General features: G+C 34.3%; 1 protein-coding gene and 1 pseudogene across 1 annotated transcript; both read right to left on the reverse strand.

The window, feature by feature from the left end:
- Positions 1-3,665: 3,665 nt before the first annotated feature.
- On the reverse strand, positions 3,666-5,399 carry CM1 (chorismate mutase 1). The gene is made up of 6 exons (XM_079035282.1): positions 5,163-5,399; positions 4,763-4,985; positions 4,580-4,666; positions 4,348-4,491; positions 4,166-4,258; positions 3,666-4,089 (listed from the first exon to the last, which is right to left on the reverse strand). The coding sequence occupies exons 1-6, from the start codon at positions 5,345-5,347 to the stop codon at positions 3,853-3,855; spliced, it is 969 nt and encodes a 322-aa protein (XP_078891408.1). The 5' UTR covers positions 5,348-5,399; the 3' UTR covers positions 3,666-3,852.
- A 538-nt stretch (positions 5,400-5,937) lies between these two features.
- Positions 5,938-6,918, reverse strand: LOC145099736 (BTB/POZ domain-containing protein At5g41330 pseudogene; annotated as a pseudogene).
- Positions 6,919-22,187: the final 15,269 nt, after the last annotated feature.

Consider the following 22,187-nt stretch of genomic DNA (forward strand, 5'->3'; position numbering starts at 1 on the left):
ATTACTCTGTGAAATCGTCTATTATTTGATGACGTGCTTAAACGGGACTTATCTTATTAAAACCTAAAATTACTTACAAAAATCTCGAATGTGTAAACAATTGCGAATAGTTTGGATATTGTTTGATATTTACATGAATGTGATTTATATGCACATATTTTATATTGTTTAAGGAAATTTTTATTTTAAAGAACGTAAGATTTTAGGCACAGCATAGTTTAATTTTTTTTCATTTCATATAGCGTGTTTTCCATATTTTATTATAAGAAAACAAAATATCCTCTCTTTTTATCTTTTCAAATTTGCATCTATTTATAATTCATTGTGTATTTTAATTAGATGCCGCATCGTAATTTAATATTTAAACCACTTGTAATATATTTGCTTAAGCAATCAAGGACACTACCTATTTTGATTGAAACTTACGCATCAAGAAGTTTTATTATTTTCCTAAACAATACATTTTAATTAAACAATGTTGCTAAAGACTTACGAAATTACCAACTAACACGTATATTATATTTTCCTAGGACTTGTCAACCGTAATATCCTTTCACATTACCGACATATAATCGTTCGTTGACCGAGGAAACCCATTGTTGGAGCATCGATCATTCGATAACAAGAGGATATTACGAATCGTATATTAATAGAAATTAAGAAATACGTGTTAATGGACAATTTTTGCAAAAAGCCAAAAACCTCCTTTCACATTACCGACACATAACAAGAGGATATTACGGATCGTATATTGATCAAAATTAAGAATTACGTGTTAATGGAGAATTTCTACAAATAACTAACGTGTGGAGTATAGCTTAAATGTATAAGAAACAAAATAAAATACTTAGATTAAAGTTCATTATTTTGTCACTATTGAAAAATACGTGGGTAAAATTCAAAAAAAGAAAAAAAAAATGTTATGATGTGGATCAAAGGAACGAGGTTGCTTGTATCTTGATTACATCGTGTTTTTATTTTCGCTTAAAATTCTTTGCATCATATGCTTTAAATCAACAAATATAATCTCGGGTAATCCTCGTAGAATGGATTTGAAATGAATCAACCTTTTACCCAAACATTATTAACAAATTTCAAAGTCTTATTCTTTAATGGAGCTAGTTATAAATGGAAATGATCAATAATATAATCCATAATTCCACCTAACCCATATAATAAAATAGCTAAGAGTAATTGTCATAAACAAGTATACAAACATAATTCTTATAAGATTTGGATTTGATTAGGGTTAAAACATGCTCCGTTGCTAGGTTTATCCGCAAGATTATCTCATTACAAAACACCTACGCACAATAAACAAAGGAATAAACTTGTTATATATAACATACAAACTTAAAACCTTCATGAACAGTATACTTTCTTCTCTTTCTTCATTGCATATGGGAGTCTTCGCCTTTTCACTTTGGGGCACATATTTTTCCTTTTGTTTCTTTTCTTTACTAATATCTTATCAACTACAACCTATAATAGCTTACTAATATCTTATCAACTTTGGGGCACATATCTAACTCTACTAATATCTTATCAACTACAACATATAATATTTTACTGTTCACATTTTCTATGAGATAATAAAAAAAAACGTAATTGATTTTAAGTAAAACAAAAATATATATTTATACAACATCATAATAAGAGTCAGTTAAAAAAAAATACATATTCATATAAACTAAATTAATACGACCTAAATAAAAAATATATTATTAGAAAACATGAAAGTAATATTCCAACTAAATTTTTCTACATAACTAACCACACACACGTTTATAAGTTTTTATAAATTTTATTTACTATTATTGTTTTGTACTTACTTAAAGTTGTCATCATTTAATAATAGTTTTCAACTGTAACCTACTATTAGTGGCGGACGCAGAACATTTTCGTAAGGGTGACACTAAAAAAAAATTTCAAATAAATCTATATTAGTAGTGTCACTCGTGTTTTAAGCCAGTGCATCCAATAGAAAAAACATTAATTTTCTTTTTTACACTACGTGTCGGGTGCCGGCGTCGGAGCAGTGGCCCGGGACCCTTGGGTCACCACTAAGGTCCGCCACTGCCTACTATAGCATTTTGTTACCAACCCACTGCATAACAAACCACATACTATTCTCGATTACTTTGCAATTAATCAATAAGCAATGCTAAAAACAGGAAAACATCACACATGGAAGTCTATAACTACAACTTATATTATCTACATGCACAAAATGACAATATACCACACGTTTATAAGTTTTTATAAATTTTATTTACTATTATTGTTTTTTACTTACTTAAAGTTGTCATCATATAATAATAATCTTCAACTGTAACCTACTATAACATTTGTTACCAACCCACTGCATAACAAGCCACGTACTATTCTCGATTACTTTGTAAGTAATCAATAAGCAATGCTACAAACAGGAAAACATCACACATGGAAGTATATAACTACATCTTACATTATCTACATGCACAAAATGACAATATACCACACATATAAATTGTAACTTTGAAAACTAAATCTAAACCACATCGCATCATAAATATCAAAATGAATAGTACATATTTCAATAACACTTTGATGATTATGATCGAGTTCCTTCCTTAGAGAAATTGCAGACATACTTGAAGCAACTCAATCGAGGTTAGAAGAAAGTTTCACAATTGACAAAAATATCCGACTATACATAACAAATCACGGTGACGACGTTGACGATCAAACACTATGTAACATGTGCTGCTTGACAACCACTACGAGACAGCAAAAATGACCAACATCATCTATGAAATGCAGGAAAAATATAACGCCCTTATCAACAATCTCAAGCAACAAATCAAGAAACTCCCTAAAGACAAGCATCCTTATAAGTAATATGTTATCCTATTTAGTGATGTTCTACTATAAATAAACAATATGTACCTATGCAACCCTTAATGAAGTAATCTTTTGCTATGAATATTATGTTGGTATGTAACTGTCCTTATGCAAGAAATCTGGTGTTGTAAATATTTTGTTGCTATGTCTAAGTCTTACATAACTGTTATGCAAAACTGCGGTGCAGTTTAATTCCAAAACCACAGCGCCAAAGGCGCACTGATTCCAATATAGTTGTTAATAAAGTAACAAACTTGTTGATTCAAAAAATTGAATTATATTGGCTATTTAGACTCAAGAAATACATAAAACTGATAAGGATGAAAAAAAAAAATACGGTTTCAAAAATCGTTTGCAATTACAAAAAGAAGTTATAACTATTTTCCAAAATTTTATATACATGCTTTAGCCATCTGCTTTAGTCATACATTTTTATCCATGCAACAACTTTTGCAATAAAGTAGTTTTGGTCAAATAGCTACTTTGGTTACACAACATTGGTCTTACAACATTTTTTTCATCTTTACATTCCATTTCTATAACAAATTTTTGCTAAATTAAATTTGAAATTTCTACATTAATCGGTTAATTCTGGAGGCGGTTTTGCACTACAGTCAAAATCGTCCAGACGTTTTTTAGCTGTTTTTAATAAAGCACAAAAATCAAATTTGTAATTAACAAAATTATTCAAATATTATATAAATTTTTATCATCACTTCCATCCAATTTCCCGCTAAACAAACACATGATAGATTATAATTCTCGGGATTCAAATCTTCTCATATTCCAATTCCTTTTCTAGATTCGATTACTTTCAAAAATTCCAAAAGACATTCATCCAAATTCGATTCAAACTCGTTTGAGATTTCTTCGATCATCAATCCCTCCACTAATTTCTACCAAATCGTGTTAAAAAGTTTCATATATCTTTGAAAAAAAAACACAATTCATACACATTCATTCAATCATTCAATCTAATCTTCTCAACAAATACTCAACCTGTACTTCTTTCGTCAATGGCATAATCCAATCCCCATAAAGATCCGCAACCAAACTGGGTTCTATTTTATACACAGGCTCAATCGCATCTTCCCCAAACCCAACAGTCACCACTTGCCCAAAAGTCTTCGCTTTTGTTTCCACCCGTTTCTTGATTGCTTCTTCCACAGCCGGATACGTCAATAAATCCATCAGCTTTTTCTTATCCTGCATCTCGAAATTACCATTATACCCTTGTGAAACCAAAAAAATAATAACCAATACATTCGGATTCGATTCTTACTTGCGAATTAATCGCAGCTTCATAATCAGAAGGTGAAGCTCGGAATTTTGCTTCCGCTACGAATTTCCCATAGTGAATTCGTTTAGACAGGGCCTGCATATTAACACGAAGTAAAGATTATTTTTTTACAAATTTGCCCTCCGTTTTCTGAAATAATTTTTTTAAAAAATTAAAATTCATACCTGCAAGCAGGTGGAGTCACAGGTTGCTGCTGATCCACAATTACCATCATTTCCTTCCTTTACAAGCCTAGGGAGAAGATCTTTGAAGTATATATCCCATATTTTGAGGTTAATATTAATATCTTGAGCACAAGGATGCAACACCTATATTTATTATATCAATAAAAAAAAACTGATGTAAATCCAATCCAATAAAACTAATAAAAGAACTCATTTTTCCAACTATCATTACCTGTGGGTATTCCAATGGGGGCAACATAGGGTCAGGTAAGTCTTTTGGGAAAAACGGGTGTTCATCAGGGCTCTTGTATCTTCCAACCTGTGATAAGAAAAGGGTGAAAAGTCGATATCTTTTATGATGAAATCATCAATTTTTGTAACAGAATGTGAAATTGTGGATTTGAATTTGAATTACCTGAGCATGGACTTTTTCGGTTTCTTTGACCATGAACTCGACTAAAGAACCTTTGAAGCCATCCATGAAGAAAGCATTAGGGTCATATGTATCCTCGTTGTAGCAAAATTGAGCTCTTTCTACAAGGCTAAATATAATGCTGTCTTCTTGTCGAATTAAAGAACTTCTTATACCATCAAGAGTATAGATTTCACTCTCGTCTACTCGTGTTTCATTCTTTGATCTATAAGGAATAAAACGAACATATGAAATATTGTTCTCTGAAAAGTATTGGAATGTGATCGAGGTGGGATTGGATAGAACCCTAAAAAATCTATGTCGAAATTACAAGAAATGCCAATGAAAGAGTTCGAATCGATTAAATTCCGAGAAATTTGCAGACCAATTGAAGATAATTTACCCAAATGAAGTCGCGGATGCTTGAACGGATTGAACACCATTCTTCGAAACCCCTGAATTGGGTATCTGCAAGTTCCAGTTCTTCCACATTGGAGGACGAAATGGAGTGATCGGTCTACAAGATTTAGACAAAGATGTAGCGGAGATGGCAGGAGAAAAGGGGATTCTGAGTAGCGTAGCCTCCATGGAAAAATAAACAATGACGAAGTGAATCACATATAAAGAAAAACAAAGGGGTTGGTGGTAGAAGTGGCAGTGCCCAAATCGGATGGGATCGAGTCAAACAAGTCAAAACCGGTTCGATATCAAGCAGGTTTAAACCGGAAGATACTCAAGCATATAGAAATCGGATCGAATTGACACTGTTTTAAGGGAAACCGGTTCGGAAAAAACAGGGCAAATTGAAAATATTTTCACTCTGTTTTGTTGTTTGTAATTGTTCTTCTCTCGGTAATCACAGCCCATTTAATTGAAAAACAGGCCAAATCGGTTCGGAAAAAGCGTATGCTTTTGTATTTGGCCCAAGAGACATCAAAAATAAAAAAGACAAAACTTTAAAAATGGTCATTGTGGTTTCCGAAAATATCAAGTTTAGTCTTTATGTTTAAAAAACCTCACAGATGGTCCATATAGTTTCAAAACTGTTAACAAATAGTCATTCCGCCTAACTCCGTCAGTTTTCTACCGTTAAGTGAGGGACATTTTCGTCATTTCAATACACAGGGACCATTTATGAGGTTTTCTCTATTTAAAAAAAAAGAAAAATATATAATTGTTTAATTAAAGGGCCTCTCTCTCTCTCTCTCTCTCTTAACAAATTGCTGATCTTTCCTAGTAACAAACATTTTGTTTCCACCAAACCCTAGATTTGTGATCCTATTTTGTCCTAAATCCTTCGACCTACCCAACATGTTCTTCTTAAAGACCCTCTCTTCTTTCCCATTTTTACCAGTTCTCAAAGAATCCATCAAAACCTCAGACCACAGCTCCAATTCACCTTCTTTACTGCAAAAAAAACTTGATTCCCATGACTTTCAATCTTACAACCATACCCTTCTTTCTTCACATTCATCACTTTTATTGAATCACCAAGACAATTCCAAGAATTATCTGACAAAATGTTCCTAAAATCAATGTATGAAACCTCTCCAAAATTTTTCCGATCTTGAAAATAGATGAAAGGGTATCATAAACTGTGATATCCGAAAAGCAATCCACTTTCTCTTTTATTTTTCTGAAACAAGATTCCCGGATCTTATATCCCAAAACTTGATGTTTCCTGAAATGCCAAATGGTCCACTGTGATACCTAGAAGCCATAAGCAGTTTAAGACTTGGAATCCAATTCAATTTTGTTGATGGAATTGCAGAATCATGATCAGCACCAAAGATTACATTATGCCCAATTTCTTATACAACTTTGAAGCTATTATTCAAGTCATATACCAACATAGAGTTTGAATTCCTACGACTTGATTCAAAACTAGTGAATAAAAGCTCAGGGGAAGTTCCAGTTGCTTGAACAATTGAACCAGATTTGGTCATATTTTCCGAGTTTACAGAGTTATCATTCAGGTCGTATACCAATATAGAGTTTAAATTAATCGAATAATCAACTCTGGTACCCAGTAAGAACTCGTTGGCGCTGGATACGATGAAAGGGGAGCATATGTTGGTTGTAGCGTGGTACAAGTACCCAGGATGACAATCACATAAAGAAGAGTTGAAACAGAAGGAATTAGTGCTTAGGCACTGCATTTTTGCAATATTTGGCTTTGGGTTTCAATGTTTATGTATGGCAGAATTAGGGTTTAGGTTTTTGTATTTTGCTGGAGATCTTAGAGAATTTAGGGTTTGCTTGTGTAGGTGAAGAAGAAAAGAATTTTTAGAAAAGTGTGTGTGTGTGAGAGAGAGAGGCCCTTTAATTAAATAATTATATATATATATATATATATATATATATATATATATATATATATATATATAAATGGAGAAAACCTCATAAATGGTCCCTGTGTATTGAAATGACGAAAATGCCCATCATTTAACGGTAGAAAGCTGACGGAGTTAGGTGGAAGGACCATTTGTTAAAAGTTTTGAAACCACATGGACCATCTGTGAGGTTTTTTAAACTTAAGGACTAAACTTGATATTTTCGGAAACCACAGGAACATTTTTGAAGTTTTGTCAATAAAAAAATTAATGTGGCAGTGAATAAACTCCGAAAGCATTACTACACGAGGCATAAGGCTTTTTTTTTCATAAATATAAATAAAACATTAAAATAATACCTATTCAAACATGAAAACATTAAACATAGTGGTTTTTTGTTTTGATTAGTCGTCCTTTTATTGTTTGGATTTAGTCATCCTCCTTCATGTCGCGTAATTTTGATTCATATGCAAGTTTTTATAAGATAAATGGTATTTATATTCCCATCACTATTTCTCGTTTAACCCTCAACAACTCGTCTGTAAGTGGTGAAACATTTTATATTCATTCAACGCCAGCTAAGTAGTCTTTGAAGCATATGCATACTTCCACCGGCAAAGTGGTAAGTTTTGTTCTTTTAGATTATATAACATGGCCACTAACAGGAAAAACAAATTCCAAAGCTATTGTAGAAGTTTGAACGGTTAGTCCATTACGGACCATAGCGGCTAGAATCGGAAATTGGGATTCCGTATTTTTCCACACAGGCAAAATATCAAAATTCTCAAACTCTATATTTATATGTGCCAAAAAGTCGGATCCAATATACCTTTCGAGTTGGCTACTAGGAGTGCTAGACCGAACTCGTTTGATATTTTCGTTTCTAAAAGTATTATAGAGTCAAATTGTTTAGCTATTATCATGAAAAGCAGATCCAGATGTCCCTAAATTTCGCATCATATCATGAATGTTTGTTGAATCGTATTTTGTTAAATAAAACATCAGACAAATTTTGAAAAACTTTGTTAAAATTTGATATTTCTTTTGAATCATAATCTTAATATTTTTCTAATAAACCCAAATCATTAGAATAAGAAATGTTATAATCAACCCAGCCAACATTTATAGTCATGTTCAAAACCGCGACACAATTTATAATGGGAAGGATACTTTCGGAATATTTCATAAACTTGCCCTTCATTGGTTTCACCATTTTCAAACATGTCACTCCACATTTCAATCTCATTTTTTTTCAAACACATTAAAAATATTTGATTTAAAGTTAAACGACTTGGAGGATAATAAATTTGTGACTCAAAAGCTTTTTAAAACTCCAAGCATTTTTGGAAACAATTAAGTTTGAGAGTATGTCAACTCGATTTTGGATAAGGCATAACTCGATTACGTTTCATAAGGTTGTCATGAAATATTTTAAAGTATCTTTTTGACGTAAACCACATTCAAACATGTTACATGTGCAGTTCCATCGAGTAGGTACATCTCAGTTCGGACCTAAGAAAAAGGCATTCACATCGACACAAAACTTAATATATTTATGATATCAAACGTTAATATAATAAAAATATCACAAAGCATTTGCTTGACAGTTTTTTTTCACCTTCAAAGCATTTGCTTGACAGTTTTTTTTACACCTTCAACGTTGTTATTCAATGCATAATCAAATGATATCGAAAAAACTTTACCTTGTAGTTTATAAGTTTTAATCACATAAGTTATGATTCTATAAAGAAAATTCAATGGTAAATTACACGAATCGTTTCTCGTGCAGGTGCCAAAAAGCATGTATAATCTATATTTTCAAAAATTAACTCGGACCGTCGTTCATGTCATTAAAAGTTTCACACTTCATCCCTACGGACATAAAAATATTATTTTGCCCTTAATAAATTCTTTTTTAATTTACTTTTGTTTATTTATCATTTCTAGATTAAAAAAATATTAAAATATTTTTAAAAATTATAAAAGTTCATTTTCTTTTATAATTTCTTTTTACCCCTCTTTGAAGCTCGAACGACACCACGAGATGTTGCTCTCACTTTCATTTTCTTTGTGTTGGTTGCTTTGATCATCCTCTTTTCTAATTAACATCACACCTTCCAGGAAAATCAAATCTGATAGCTCAGTTTCTCTAAATTCTAAACACCAATATTTCCCACACTTCACTCTATATTGCATTATCATCAAGATTGCTGGAGAAACCCTAATTTTGGTTGCTCACTTTGGGAAATTCGATTATTCCTTCGATTAATCTGTGAACTTTGGTGTATGTGTAATGTGATATATAGTTTGAGATATGAATACTGATTGAATGAAGAGTTTCAAAGCTCTTGATATGAAAGAAGAGTCTGATGTTCCCGAACTTACTATTAGAACTATGAGTAAGGTAAAAAACTTGAATGATGTCGCTAACCTGTGTATGGAGACTAGTAAGTTCTCATTCTTAATTTCATATATGTTGGATCCCACCAAAAATGATCCATAAACAAAATCCAAAATTGACCCCCACTGGAATTGAATCATGAAAAATCCCAAAAATAGATGGTTTCTGAATTTGATGCTTTAATTGAGTTTCCAGCATACCGAAGACGAAAGAGAACATCCCTTACTTTGTTACTAATGCCTAATGCTTTCAATTAGATTTCCAGATGTTGATGCTTCAATCGGGTTTCGGGACTCGATGATTTATATGGGAGGAATCAACCCGCTTATTATCGTTAGTTTATTTGAGTGTTGGAATCAGAACCAGTGATGGAAGGAGGGTGCAGGGTGTCAACTAGTGGTTCAGGAGCCTGTAAATCGGGTGTCGATTATCCTCTTCTTGTGACATTCTCTAATTTTCAAAACCAAAAAGAACTTTCTTTACGCTTTAAAAATCATGATACTTCATTTGCGAAAAATCTCAGTATATAAAAATCTTTTGAGAACAAGATTGCCTCAAATAAAATATGTAAGGATGTCATAATCAATATTTAACGTTCCAAACCAAAACTCAGAACCAAGGTTCTAAAAAGCTCGCCATGGCTCCGCCATGGCGCGCCACGACTCCAAGGCTTGCACTTGCCGCCAAGCTTTGCCAAAACGCCGCCTTAACTCATATATGTGTATAAAAATGAATAATAGTTGAAAATACATATAAAAATATTAATTATATAGAAAATTGCCGCCTTAAGTCACGCCTTACAAACGCCGTGACTCGCCAAGGCTCGGAAAAGCTTGAGGCTTGACATTGCCGCCATGTCACGCGTTACGTTATTTAGAACATTGCAGTCACAGCCAAAAATTTTCTTTTTATGCTGAATAATCCATCAACGAAATATGTTTGTCAAAAGCATGAAGTATTCAGTGTATATCAATAAACATTCCAAAAGTACATCATAATCAATAAAGCGGCAATGCGATCATCCCGAGCTCTTCCCCTTCAAATAGGAAGTACCTGAAACATAAACTAAAAAACGTAAGCACAAATCTTAGTGAGTTCCTCAAAACACCTCATACCATACATACAATGGGCCTTGCCCAACAAGCATCGGTACCCGCCCGGAACAAATTTGTCAATAACATGCGATAGGCCCCGCCCAACACACTCATCAGGCCATGCCTGGCATCGGGCGTCACCCGGTATACATATAAAAACATAAAATACATGAAAGAGCCACAAAGACAGCTAGCATACTATAACATAATCTGATGGGCCGACATTGGTGCCTTTGACCTGTAAGTACAGTGAGGAGACTCACCTCTCAGTCGGAACTAATAGCTAAATAGGTCTCGGATCCAAATATCAGCTCTACCTGTCACCTATTCATCAAATAGTGACCAATCTCAAATACAATTCAAAATACCCAAAATACCCTCAGGTCAAACTTGGCCAAAAAGTCAAAAGTCAAAAAGCAGCTAACATTGACTTGCCACGTCGTGGTGGTCCTTCGCCATGTCGTGGTCCCTAAAGGAGAAAACAGACGATCTGACCCCCAGTCACCACAGCGTGGTGACCTGACACCATGTTGTGGAAACTGGGTTCCAAACAACTTAATTGATTAAGCTGTTTTCTTCAACCTCTCGAGCTACAAAGCTCAGATCTCACTCAAAACATGATCTAGAGGGATAAAATTTCTAACTTTGCCCCTAAGGACCAAAACTCAAACCCTAGGATCCATAAGGCATGAACTTAACCGTTAAGCATTTATTCCTTTAAATCTGAAGTCTATCTTCTCCAGTAGTGTTTATAGCACCAAAACTAACCTAAAAGTTGATGCTTTATAGACATGCATGTTCAATGCATGTCTTGAATCCATATTAGGTCAAAGTGAGGGTTTTATGACCTAAATCCCATGCATGGATTGAAAACTCAACCAAACTCCAGATCCAAGTCACAAACTATACCAAATGCCCTTGAGATTCATAAAGTTGCAAACTTTTTGAGATCTCATCATCTCAACAAATAAGAACAAGAAGTTTATGGGACAAAACTCAAGATCTAACTGTTGGGTTTTAGTATACTACAACATCCTATGGTGCACATACAACCCTAAATGCTTTGGATCTATGTTTTCTCTAATTATATATGCAACATTGTTTCCAAAGCATTAATTCTACAACTAGCATACAAATGTCATAAACAACATGAAATACTAGTTAGGAGTTTACCTATTTATGTAGCTTGTAGAACTTGTTGTGTTTGGCCTTTTTAGAACTTATCATCAATAGTATGAATGCCTCAAATGGAATCACAACACACCTAGGACAAATGATGACTTTTGAGAGAATATCCTAACACCAAAATTGGCTCAATGACCTCCAAGAACACTAGTGTGTCATTTTGGATACAAAGGGGCTTCTTATATAGTGCGGCAGGATTAGGGTTAAACCATGTAAACCCTAATGTGTGTGACCTTCCATATTCCTTAGGCTCCATAGGTTTAAACCTCCATGGATCATCCATGGGTTGTCACATAGGTTTAGCCCAACCTAAGGAATCATGGATCATTGGCCCACACCATAAGAATGGATGATTTACCAAATCAACCCGTTATATTTAATTAGTCTCTTTTGATCACAAAATTAATTCTTGATCAATACTAATTAAATAATATGATTTCATATTAATATATTAGAACTTATAATATATTAACAAATCATAAATAACCTCTTCTCAAAAGTCCATCCTATCAAATTGTCCTGGTGATATGCAACCCAAATAAACCATGCTACTCTCGGGTCAAGTACGTACCAATTATAGTTATGGACTTATACACCTAATCCAACAGTCTCCCACTTGGATAAGTCTAATAACTATTATTGCAAGTATGAATCTACAACCTGACTAGCAATTGTAGCTCTTAAAAGTCGTTGTCGAACTCTGACCTGGTCAATGACGCGTCCATTAGATAAGGGATCATATATTCCTCCATTCTAGATATCATATGGAGTGAGACATGGATTATAATCATTCTCTTTGCCCATATGTTGTTTCCTGATTTCCGATTTATGAAGACCGACTAATTGAACAAACCAAATCAGTCCAGGCTTGGCCAAGCACTTAGGGGTGTCATCATTAAATCATCGAGGAGCCCACAGATATCGCTTTTATCCCTCATTGGGTAAAAGGGAATGGATAAACTTCGACTCAAATGCTTGCTTGTACTTACTCATCAAATTACACATAACAATATGTTTTATAACACCAAGTTACTGAATGTGCAACCGACGTGTAAACTACAACTCACATGTCTTGGTTTCAATAATATAAGATATTATCGTCTCACAATCACTCGTGGTAAAATACATGAAGTGATTCAGATGACGTAAGTTGAATCCAATACTCGAATCTTATTCCAGGAGTACTCATGAACACTACAACTATGTCTAAAACACCTAGACAAACTACAAACCCATTCATGACAGTCTTGCCTCAATAGCTACTTCCAAAGTATGATCGACTGTGGATGGTTTGAATAACATAGTTATTCGAGAAGTCAAAACATGCAAAGTGAAACACAAGAATAATACTAATCCTATATGGCCCCAAAACTTTTGAGTGCCATATTGATTACTCATTATTCATTATATAATGTTTCAAATAATCAACTTAATACTTGAATTAAAACAATAGATGTCCCATGCTCCAAGCATGCACACTATGTTTATCTATGATCCTTACTTTGTGAAATAGATCAATTGACAACATTTCAATGATGCTCATTTCACAATTCCAAATCCTTACCGTAAATGTAAGATTACTAAACTCTTGTCATTTACTGTAATATGTTAGATTCTAAACTTATATGCAATGATCCTCTTGTAATGACTATGCACAAATTTCACAGAGACTTGGCAACAGACATTACAAAGCATTCCAACGGAGAGCAATTCCATGGAAAGGAAGTCTCAAATGCAAAGTACATTCCTTTGAACATCCTTCTTGCATTAAGTTTTCTAATCTTACACAGATTTAAAGAATAGCTTCCACTTATGGAAATATTTCCATATTCCCATTTTGACTATCACTTCTGAACAAGAGTTGCATCTTTTCAGAATATGTCAATATGGTCCATCCTTTTTTATACTTCCAACTACAAACGACCAATCCTTAGCGAACCTTAGATTGCCCTTAACAGTTGTTTGGCCACTTTAGTTATATCCGGTTCTAATCCTTTTTCCCTCTTAATGCTCTAGGCATTTGGAAAATTTAGAACAAATAAATATTATAGCACATGTAATCGATCCTATATTTGAAGCATATTGGACACGATTCATGATGTCTAACATAAAGACATGATACTTGACCAACATTTTGCTACAATATTTCTATTTGCCATGTTCTCATAATTCGAATTATGAAGAGGGATGTCGTAATCATAATCGAATTTTGAATACACAATTAATACAATCTTGAAGTATGACTAAATTTGATTAAAATCTCACAATCTAAGCTTTTAGATTTGAAATGAATTGAAGTATGAATCCCTCTCCCTTAATTAAAGCAAAACAACTTTTCAAATCCTGCATCTTTGTAGATTAAAACTTTTGTTTTCTATAATTAACATTGCTAACTTGCAACACGTACCATAATAATTATGCTCCCACTAAAATAATAATTATTATCTTACTAACATAACACTTATGCTTCCACTAGCTTTGACATGTTTTCAGAATTTAGTTAGACTTCTAGAAATCAATACTTACTGACTTCCTTTCCAAAGTTTAGATTTCTGATACGAGATGATTCGATAAGACTTTATCTAAGCTTCTCAAACTCATACACCTTTCCTTAGATATTTCACATGTGTGTCTAAACAATTTTAGAACTTATAACAATAAGTCTCAAATGTTTAGAACTTTTTCCATTTCTTACAATTCGAACTATAAAGAGGGATCGTAATCATAATCGAATTTGAGAATGCAAGTACCATAATTGCTATCTCCTTAGAATCTACTTAGTGAAAGCGTTTCCTCACAATCATTTTCATGAAGTGGAGAGAAACCTTATGGCACTTGATTTTATGGTGTATGTGTTCCTATCCATGTGAATTTGTCAAAACGATAATCACAAGAAAATGAAAGTGACAAATCCAAACCCTATGGACTGATCTTGTTCAATCTTATTTTTTTGCCACTTGGCAGCACAAGGGCCTACCATTGCTTCTAGGTTGTTATGTAACCAATTCAGAACTCTCAGAACTCACATGCATAGTCAATTTTAACTAGAATGGGCATTGAAACAAGAATATGTCGACACGATAGGTTACAACCTCAAGTTGTGTGCTAGTGATTAACAATAGGTTTTATTCTTGATTAGTTCTTGAAACTTGTTAAGATCTTTAAGACTCCCACTGACCTTTTGACATATAAGACCCTCTTGTTAAGAACCATTCCTTGACAAACAAATATTCAAGAGTTAGTGCGGATTCTAATCAAGACTAACACTTCACATAATTGGCCTTAGTTGATCTTTGTTTTTTCCAAAACATCACAACTTACCAATTTCAAATGTAAAAGAGTAGAAAACATTTTACTCTACACTTGATAAGTTTTATAAACCTTTCTTAAGATTATGTCACTGAAGACTCAATCTTGGAGTATGATACTAATACTTGATTTGGAACAAAGTATGATTCAACTTTTTGATTTAACCATTCCAACAATTCACGATTCCTCTTCTTAGTCATAGAAAATGCACTAAGATGACCTTAGAGGATCAATTGAACCATGATACTAAAGTACTCTCCCATCTTTTCAGATTGGAGAAACTTTTATCTTTCTGGCTAATTTGATTCTTCTTATTCGTTCTGTCATACATTGAAACTTTTTTAATGTTCAGAATTATACTTGAACTTGTAAGCATAACCATATTTACCAAACTTTAGTAAATCATGACAAATAGTCTTATCGTTCTTTGAGGTGGACCTGACTAGCGCACACCCAGTGTACCCGATCCCCTAGTCCTTCACTTGACTCACATATACATGTGAACTAGGAATTAGTCTTAATTTACGAAAGATGAGGGTTCTCATTCATCACACACTACAAGTTACATGATTCCAAGTTTCTATCCAACTGAAACTTGGGTGATGAGAATCTTTCCTTATTTAGTAAATTTTGACACCACCACAAATGAAAGAATCAAATTCATATTGCTAAAATAGAAACATACAAACGTCAATTTTCACAAATGCCATTGCAAGGAGATATAATAAAATAAAATAAAATTTTATTTATTTATAAAATGCGAAAAACTTTTCCTTACAATGCAATTACAAATGAAAAGTATGTTATTACAAATTTCTAAGCAATCTATCACAACTCTTAAGCAACAGCTCAAAAATCCGATCATTGAACCATGTGATTGAAATCCATCTTCGCAACCAGATTCAACATACTCTTCCTTTAAGCTTCCTTCCTTTTGCATGATCCTACAAAACATCAAAATGCAACCTTGTCACATCATGTTTTAAGAATCAACAATTAGGAACTTAATAGAGTTAGATAGTGGACTTACATGAAGCAGAACCATACAATCTGACTAAAGTTGTCAGGTAGTCAGTGCAACTTCGATTCCAATGTCCCTTTCCTTGGCAATAGAAACAAACAGGCTCATTGGGAATGACATATGGAACAATCTCAGATTTGGCCTTTCCCTTATGATCAAAACTTTTGATCATGGCCAACTCATTTCCTTTAGGAGAAGGAATCATTTATGGGATATCCATGTCATTGCCCATGTCAGCTTGAGAGGTAGATCTTCCAGTCAAATTTTCTTGACCATTGCGCCAAATCATTGTTGATTTAGCAGCAATCAGCAAATAAGTAAGATCAATAAGGGTCATGTCGTGATTTGTCACACAGTAGTCTTTAACAAACTCACTATATGACTCAGGAAGTGACTGAAGAACCCAGTCAATAACCAACTTCCTTAGGAACACAACACCCAACATTCGCAGCCTGTTAATGTATGACTTAATATTAGAGACATGTGCACACACAGACTTTCCATCCTTGTGTTTGTTATACAATAGGGCTTGAGCGAGCTTGAACTTTTCAAGTCTTTGAACTTGTGGGTTAGGGAGAATAATCAGAGGAGGTAGAGGAAGTGAAGTATGATTTCCACCTCCACGATCCAATCGTGAAACATCATCTTCAAGAGGAAAACTTGTTCCAAAAGATTTGGGGAGACCATAGTTGTCTAAACTAGACATCTATAATGGAAGAAATTCAAGTTAGTTGACTTAACTCCTTAATATAACACCGAAATGAAATATTAAGGCTAGGACCCAACACAATATTTTATAATTCGAAAGAGGGATGCTGTAATCCGAATGCAAAATATTTGAAGGTAGGTAAATGACGATTTACCAATTTCCACCATGAAAAACGAAACTGATCATTAGGTTTTAAACAGATTGAAATTCCTAGATCCGTTGAGATTCATTGAACTTTTCAATGGCATGTTTAAATCCTAATTGTGCCTTTCAAGTTTGTGACTGGATGCCGAGGATCACAAACAAGGTGTGAATAACCATGCCAATTAGCTTGGTACACTCAATATTACAACCACCTAATCAATGTGTCGGTTAACCACACACGCTCCATTGATCTATGATTAGCATTAATTTACCCTTTTCCATACACTGTCAGTCCCTTAGTATGCCGATTAACCACACATGCTCCACTAATGACTTAACAAGGTGCAGAGTGCAATTTCATGGGTTAGCACCAAATTTACATTTTTCTAAGTAACTAAGATTGGGAATTTATAAGTGTTTAGTTACTTAGGATTTTGTTATACATTTAAATGTCCTGTCAAACCCGTTTGGTTAACGACCCTCCACCAGTCAAGGAAGTGATGGGTGAGAGTGGACACCCATTAAACTGTCATTTTATAGGCAGTATTCTTATACACCCCCCCCCCCTTATAGACATGCTTCGTGAATGAGGCCTACGAACGGTAAGACTGACTTTATTCTTATACATATATAAATATTAAACCTATAATATTATAATAGTATAATGATTGAATTTTAACTTTTAAAACTCTAGGGCTTGGAACTAAATGTTTCAAAGTAAGATTTTGCATTTACAAATTCCAAAACTTGAGGGAAAGTTTTGAACTATTAAAAAACTTTTGGTATCCATAACTTAGGAGTTTAATATAGGTTTTATGAAAAGACTCTTGAAATTCCATAACTTGAGGACATGTCATGGAGTTCATAAAAACATTTATGTAAAAGACTCTTCAAGTTCCATAACTTGAGGACAAGTTATGGAAGACATAAGACCATTTAAGATGACATTTAAAAATGAGACCTTTCATTTTCCATAACTTTATGACAATTTATGGATTTCACCAAAGACAATTAGATCATAAATTCCAACTAACAAAGTCAAACAATTTGCCTATGATCTAATTAAACTCATAAGTTAAGATAATTCATATCAAACAAATTTCAAGAAATTAGCCTAATAATATAAACTAATAAAAATCATGAAACTTTGACAATTATCTTTTATTTTGATGAGATCATCATTATCATATCAACAAAATTAGATTTTATGAACTGAAACATTTTGTAGTAATGATTCTAATCCAAAACAGGCCAAAAACTCGAAAAACTGCTGTTTGGACAGGCAACTCGTCGACCCCATACTGGACTCGACGAGTCTAAGGCAAACTTCAACCTATTCGTCGAGTACAAGAATGGACTCGCCAAGTAGGGCTGTCAGACAACAATTTTTAGCTTTGAAAATTAACACATTGCATCAAATATAAAAGAAAACAACACACGGCTCTGATACCAGTGTTGGGTTTTAGTATACTACAACATCCTATGGTGCACATACGGCTCTAAATATTTTGGATCTATGTTTTCTCTAATTATACATGCAACATTGTTTCCAAATCATTAAGCCTACAACTAGCATACAAATGTCATAAACTACATAAAATACTAGTTAGGATTTTACCTCTTTATGTAGCTTATAGAACTTGTTGTGTTTGGCCTTTAAGAACTCAGCACCAATAGTATGAATGCCTCAAAAGGAATCACAACACAGCAAGGACAAATGATGACTTTTGAGAGAATATCCTAACATGGAAATCGGCTCAATGATCTCCAAGAACACTAGTGTGTCATTTTGGATGCTATGAGGCTTCTTATATAGTGTGGCAAGATTAGGGTTACACCATGTAAACCCTAATGTGTATGGCCTTCCATATTCCTTAGGCTCCATGGATTTAAACCTCCATGGATCATCCATGGGTTGTCACATAGGTTTAGCCCAACCTAAGGAATCATGGATCATTGGCCCACACCATAAGAATGGATGATTTACCAAATCAATCCCTTATACTTAATTAGTCTCTTTTGATCACGAAATTAATTCCAAATTAATTTTTGATTAATACTAATTAAATAATATGATTTCATATTTATAGATTAGAACTTATAATATATTAACAAATCATAAATCACCTCTTCTCAAAAGTCCATCTTATCAAATTGTCCTGCTGATATGCAACCCAAATGGACCATGCTACTCTCGGGTCAAGTATATACTAATTATCGTTATGGGCTTAGACACCTAATCCAACACTAAAAACCTAGCATGATAAAAATCGAGTCTTGGACAATTACAAAGGTCTAGAAGAGTGCCAAGGTGAAGAATAGAGACTTTCTTGCTTGATCTTTGCTTCATTCTTCCTCCTTCTTCCTTCTTTAGCTTCAAGGAACACAAAAACTTGCTCAATAATGGAGGAAAGTGATTAGGGTTTTCTTTAAGGCTTGAGGGGGGCTGATGGAGGCTGAGGACGAACAAACCCTAGCCTCCTCATTCCTTTAAATAAGGAGCAAACCCGGAAAAATAAGGTTTTCATATAAGCCGTCCACCACATCGTGGCCAATACTGCCGTGTCGTGGTGGCTTAAAAAACACGCAAATCCTTCTCACCTCGCCATATTGTGGTGGTGCCACCACCGTGTTGTGGAAACCGTCAAAATGATCATTTCAATTACAAATAAAGTACCTTAAGATCCGAGCATTGCCACTCTCCTCCAATTGAATTAGACTTCGTCCTCGAAGTCTGCCACCTCACATAATTTGGGGTAATGCTCTCTTATCTTGTCCTTTGGCTCCCACGTCCATTCTGAACCCTTTCGGTGCTGCCACTATATCTTCATGAGATCCACAGCCTTGTTTCACAGAGTCTTCATCCGCCTGTCAAGGATCACCACCGCTCTCTCTAGATAATTCAGGAGATCATCCACCTGGATGTCCTCTAATGGAACCACTGGATAATCATCAACCAAACACTTCCACAATTGAGAGACATGAAAAGTGTTGTGAATCTGACTAAGCTCTGTTGGATTAGGTGTCTAAGACCATAAATATAATTGGTATTTACTTGATTTGATAATAGCATGGTCCTTTTGGGTTGCCTTCACCTTAGCAACATAACATGATTACTTTTGGAGAGAGAGGTTGAATTTATTATTTGGAATAATAAATTGATTTCTTAATGTACTATGAAAATAATATATTAATTGGAAATCATGTTATTTAATTAGTATTTAATCATAAATTAATTTGGAATTAATTTTGGGTTTAAAGGAACTAATTACAAAAAAAGAGGTTGTTTCGCAAATCATTGATAGTTGTGAAACTGAGCTGATGGACTCCTTAATTAGGAGTGAACAAAATTCTATAGGGAGGCTCTATAGATTTCGTCTAAGGCTCCCTAATTGAGGTTCATGGGTTGCTTAAGCCTTAAGCAGGAAATTAGGGTTCCCTCCAAAAACCCAAGTATCCCTCAGCTATATAAAGACCCCATAGACTTGGGATTTTCGACCAATGCTTTCTAAGAAGAAACCCTAGCCGATATTCTAAGTGTTTCACTCATTTCTCCTCTCATCCTCTTGCTAGTAGTGTTTGTGAGTTATTTGAGGTGCAATATTTGGGGCACTAAGCTTTCAAGAGTCAAGGATCTACAAGGAATTCTTGTTATTACTACATAAAAAACAAGGTAATCATCAAAAATCTTTTGTTATATGATTTTCAAAATTATATGCTAGATCTAGGGTTTATTGTAACGCCCGTAGATCAGGGCTAGTCGATTTAGAGACGATAAGCATCAAAATGACTTTTTGATGGAAGATTATTTAGAAGGATTAATCTTAACCAAGTTGTAGTATATGTCACAAGGTTTCCGTGCATATAAAGAACGCCAAAATCCGAGTTATAACAAAGAAGTTAAGACCTGTCGAAGTTTCGCGACAGAACCGACACGACCTAGCGCGACCCAGCGCGACGTAAATAGTGAATTTAAGGTAGATAGATATCTATCCTTAGTAATCTAAACGAGAGTCGAATATTTCTTCGATAGTAGTCCAACGATAAAAAGACAGACGAAAACGGAGTTCAGATGAAGGAGTTATGAATTTCGAACGAAGTTTTCCTGTCCCGGCCTACTAAAAATACTATATAAGTAATATACTTATAATATATTAAAAATCAAATCAAAGTTAGCCAATGGAGTCTAAACGAGAGTTTTAGAGCATAATCTCACCTTCGCGGCGATATAAAGAACGTCGAAAACGGAGTTCGTATGCGAAAGTTATGAATTTCTGAAGTTCGGGGCGCGAAACCCCAAAACTGTCAGAGCCCACGACGTGGAACAAGGTTGCCACGACGTGGCAACTTGGGATGACGCATGCAGTGACGACCAAGCCCACGACGTGGAACAAGGTTGCCACGACGTGGCAAGGGCCAAATTTTCCCTATAAATAGATTTGAAGGGCCAGCCGTTTAGGGTTGCTATTTTCTCTCTTCTCTCTCCCATTTTGCATCGATATGCGTGCCAGAAATACCCCGAAGCCCCGGTATCATACTCGAGCCCCGAGGCAAGTCCCGAGATCCCGAAAATCCCGAGAAGTGCGGTTCCCGAGCCGAAGCTCTGCCCGCGAGAAGTTCGATTTTTGAAGAGATCTTCCAGATATGCTGAGGATTACTACTTCTGCAAGTCGTAGTGTTGTCCGATCATCTTCTGATCAAGTGAGTGTGTAGTTATTTTCTTCTAACGCATAAATATTAAGTATTTGCTATGAAATACGTGCTACGTGTTTAATATTTTGTTGTTTATTTGAGATGATTGTGGAACGGGTGAATTATATAAGTTTTAATGAGTTAAACTATATACGTATTTTGTATCTAAAGATATGTTGGGTAGAACATGAGTAGATGAGGTTGTTGGTAGGTGATAAAAGGTGGGTTGGACCATGAGATAAAAGAATAAAGAGATAAACTTGTTTTAGATCTAGATGTATGGATCAGATCAAAAGGTTAGTTTTAGATCCGAGAGTATGGATCAGATCAAGAGATTAGTTTTAGATCCGAGAGTATGGATCAGATCAAGAGATTAGTTTTAGATCCGAGAGTAGGGATCAGATCAGGAGGTTAGTTTTAGATCCGGGAGTACGGATTATATATTTTTGAATTACGTGTTCATTCGATAATGTATCATGTGTATAGTCCCTTTCATAAACACGGGTATAATACAAGTATCGTTTGAATGTATTAAGTATA

The sequence above is a fragment of the Lactuca serriola genome, chromosome 4 (genome assembly GCF_051521515.1).
Source record: "Lactuca serriola cultivar US96UC23 chromosome 4, Lser_US96UC23_V15, whole genome shotgun sequence".
Classification (NCBI taxonomy): Eukaryota; Viridiplantae; Streptophyta; class Magnoliopsida; order Asterales; family Asteraceae; genus Lactuca; species Lactuca serriola.

Bases quoted from the DNA above. Each gene is read 5' to 3' on its own strand.
- CM1 (XM_079035282.1), bottom strand. From the start codon at position 5,347: ATGGAGGCTACGCTACTCAGAATCCCCTTTTCTCCTGCCATCTCCGCT. The intron at 4,667-4,762 runs GTAATTCAAATT...TTCTTATCACAG, and splicing joins CCGAAAAAGTCCATGCTCAG to GTTGGAAGATACAAGAGCCC. The intron at 4,090-4,165 runs GTAAGAATCGAA...TTCGAGATGCAG, and splicing joins AAGCTGCGATTAATTCGCAA to GATAAGAAAAAGCTGATGGA.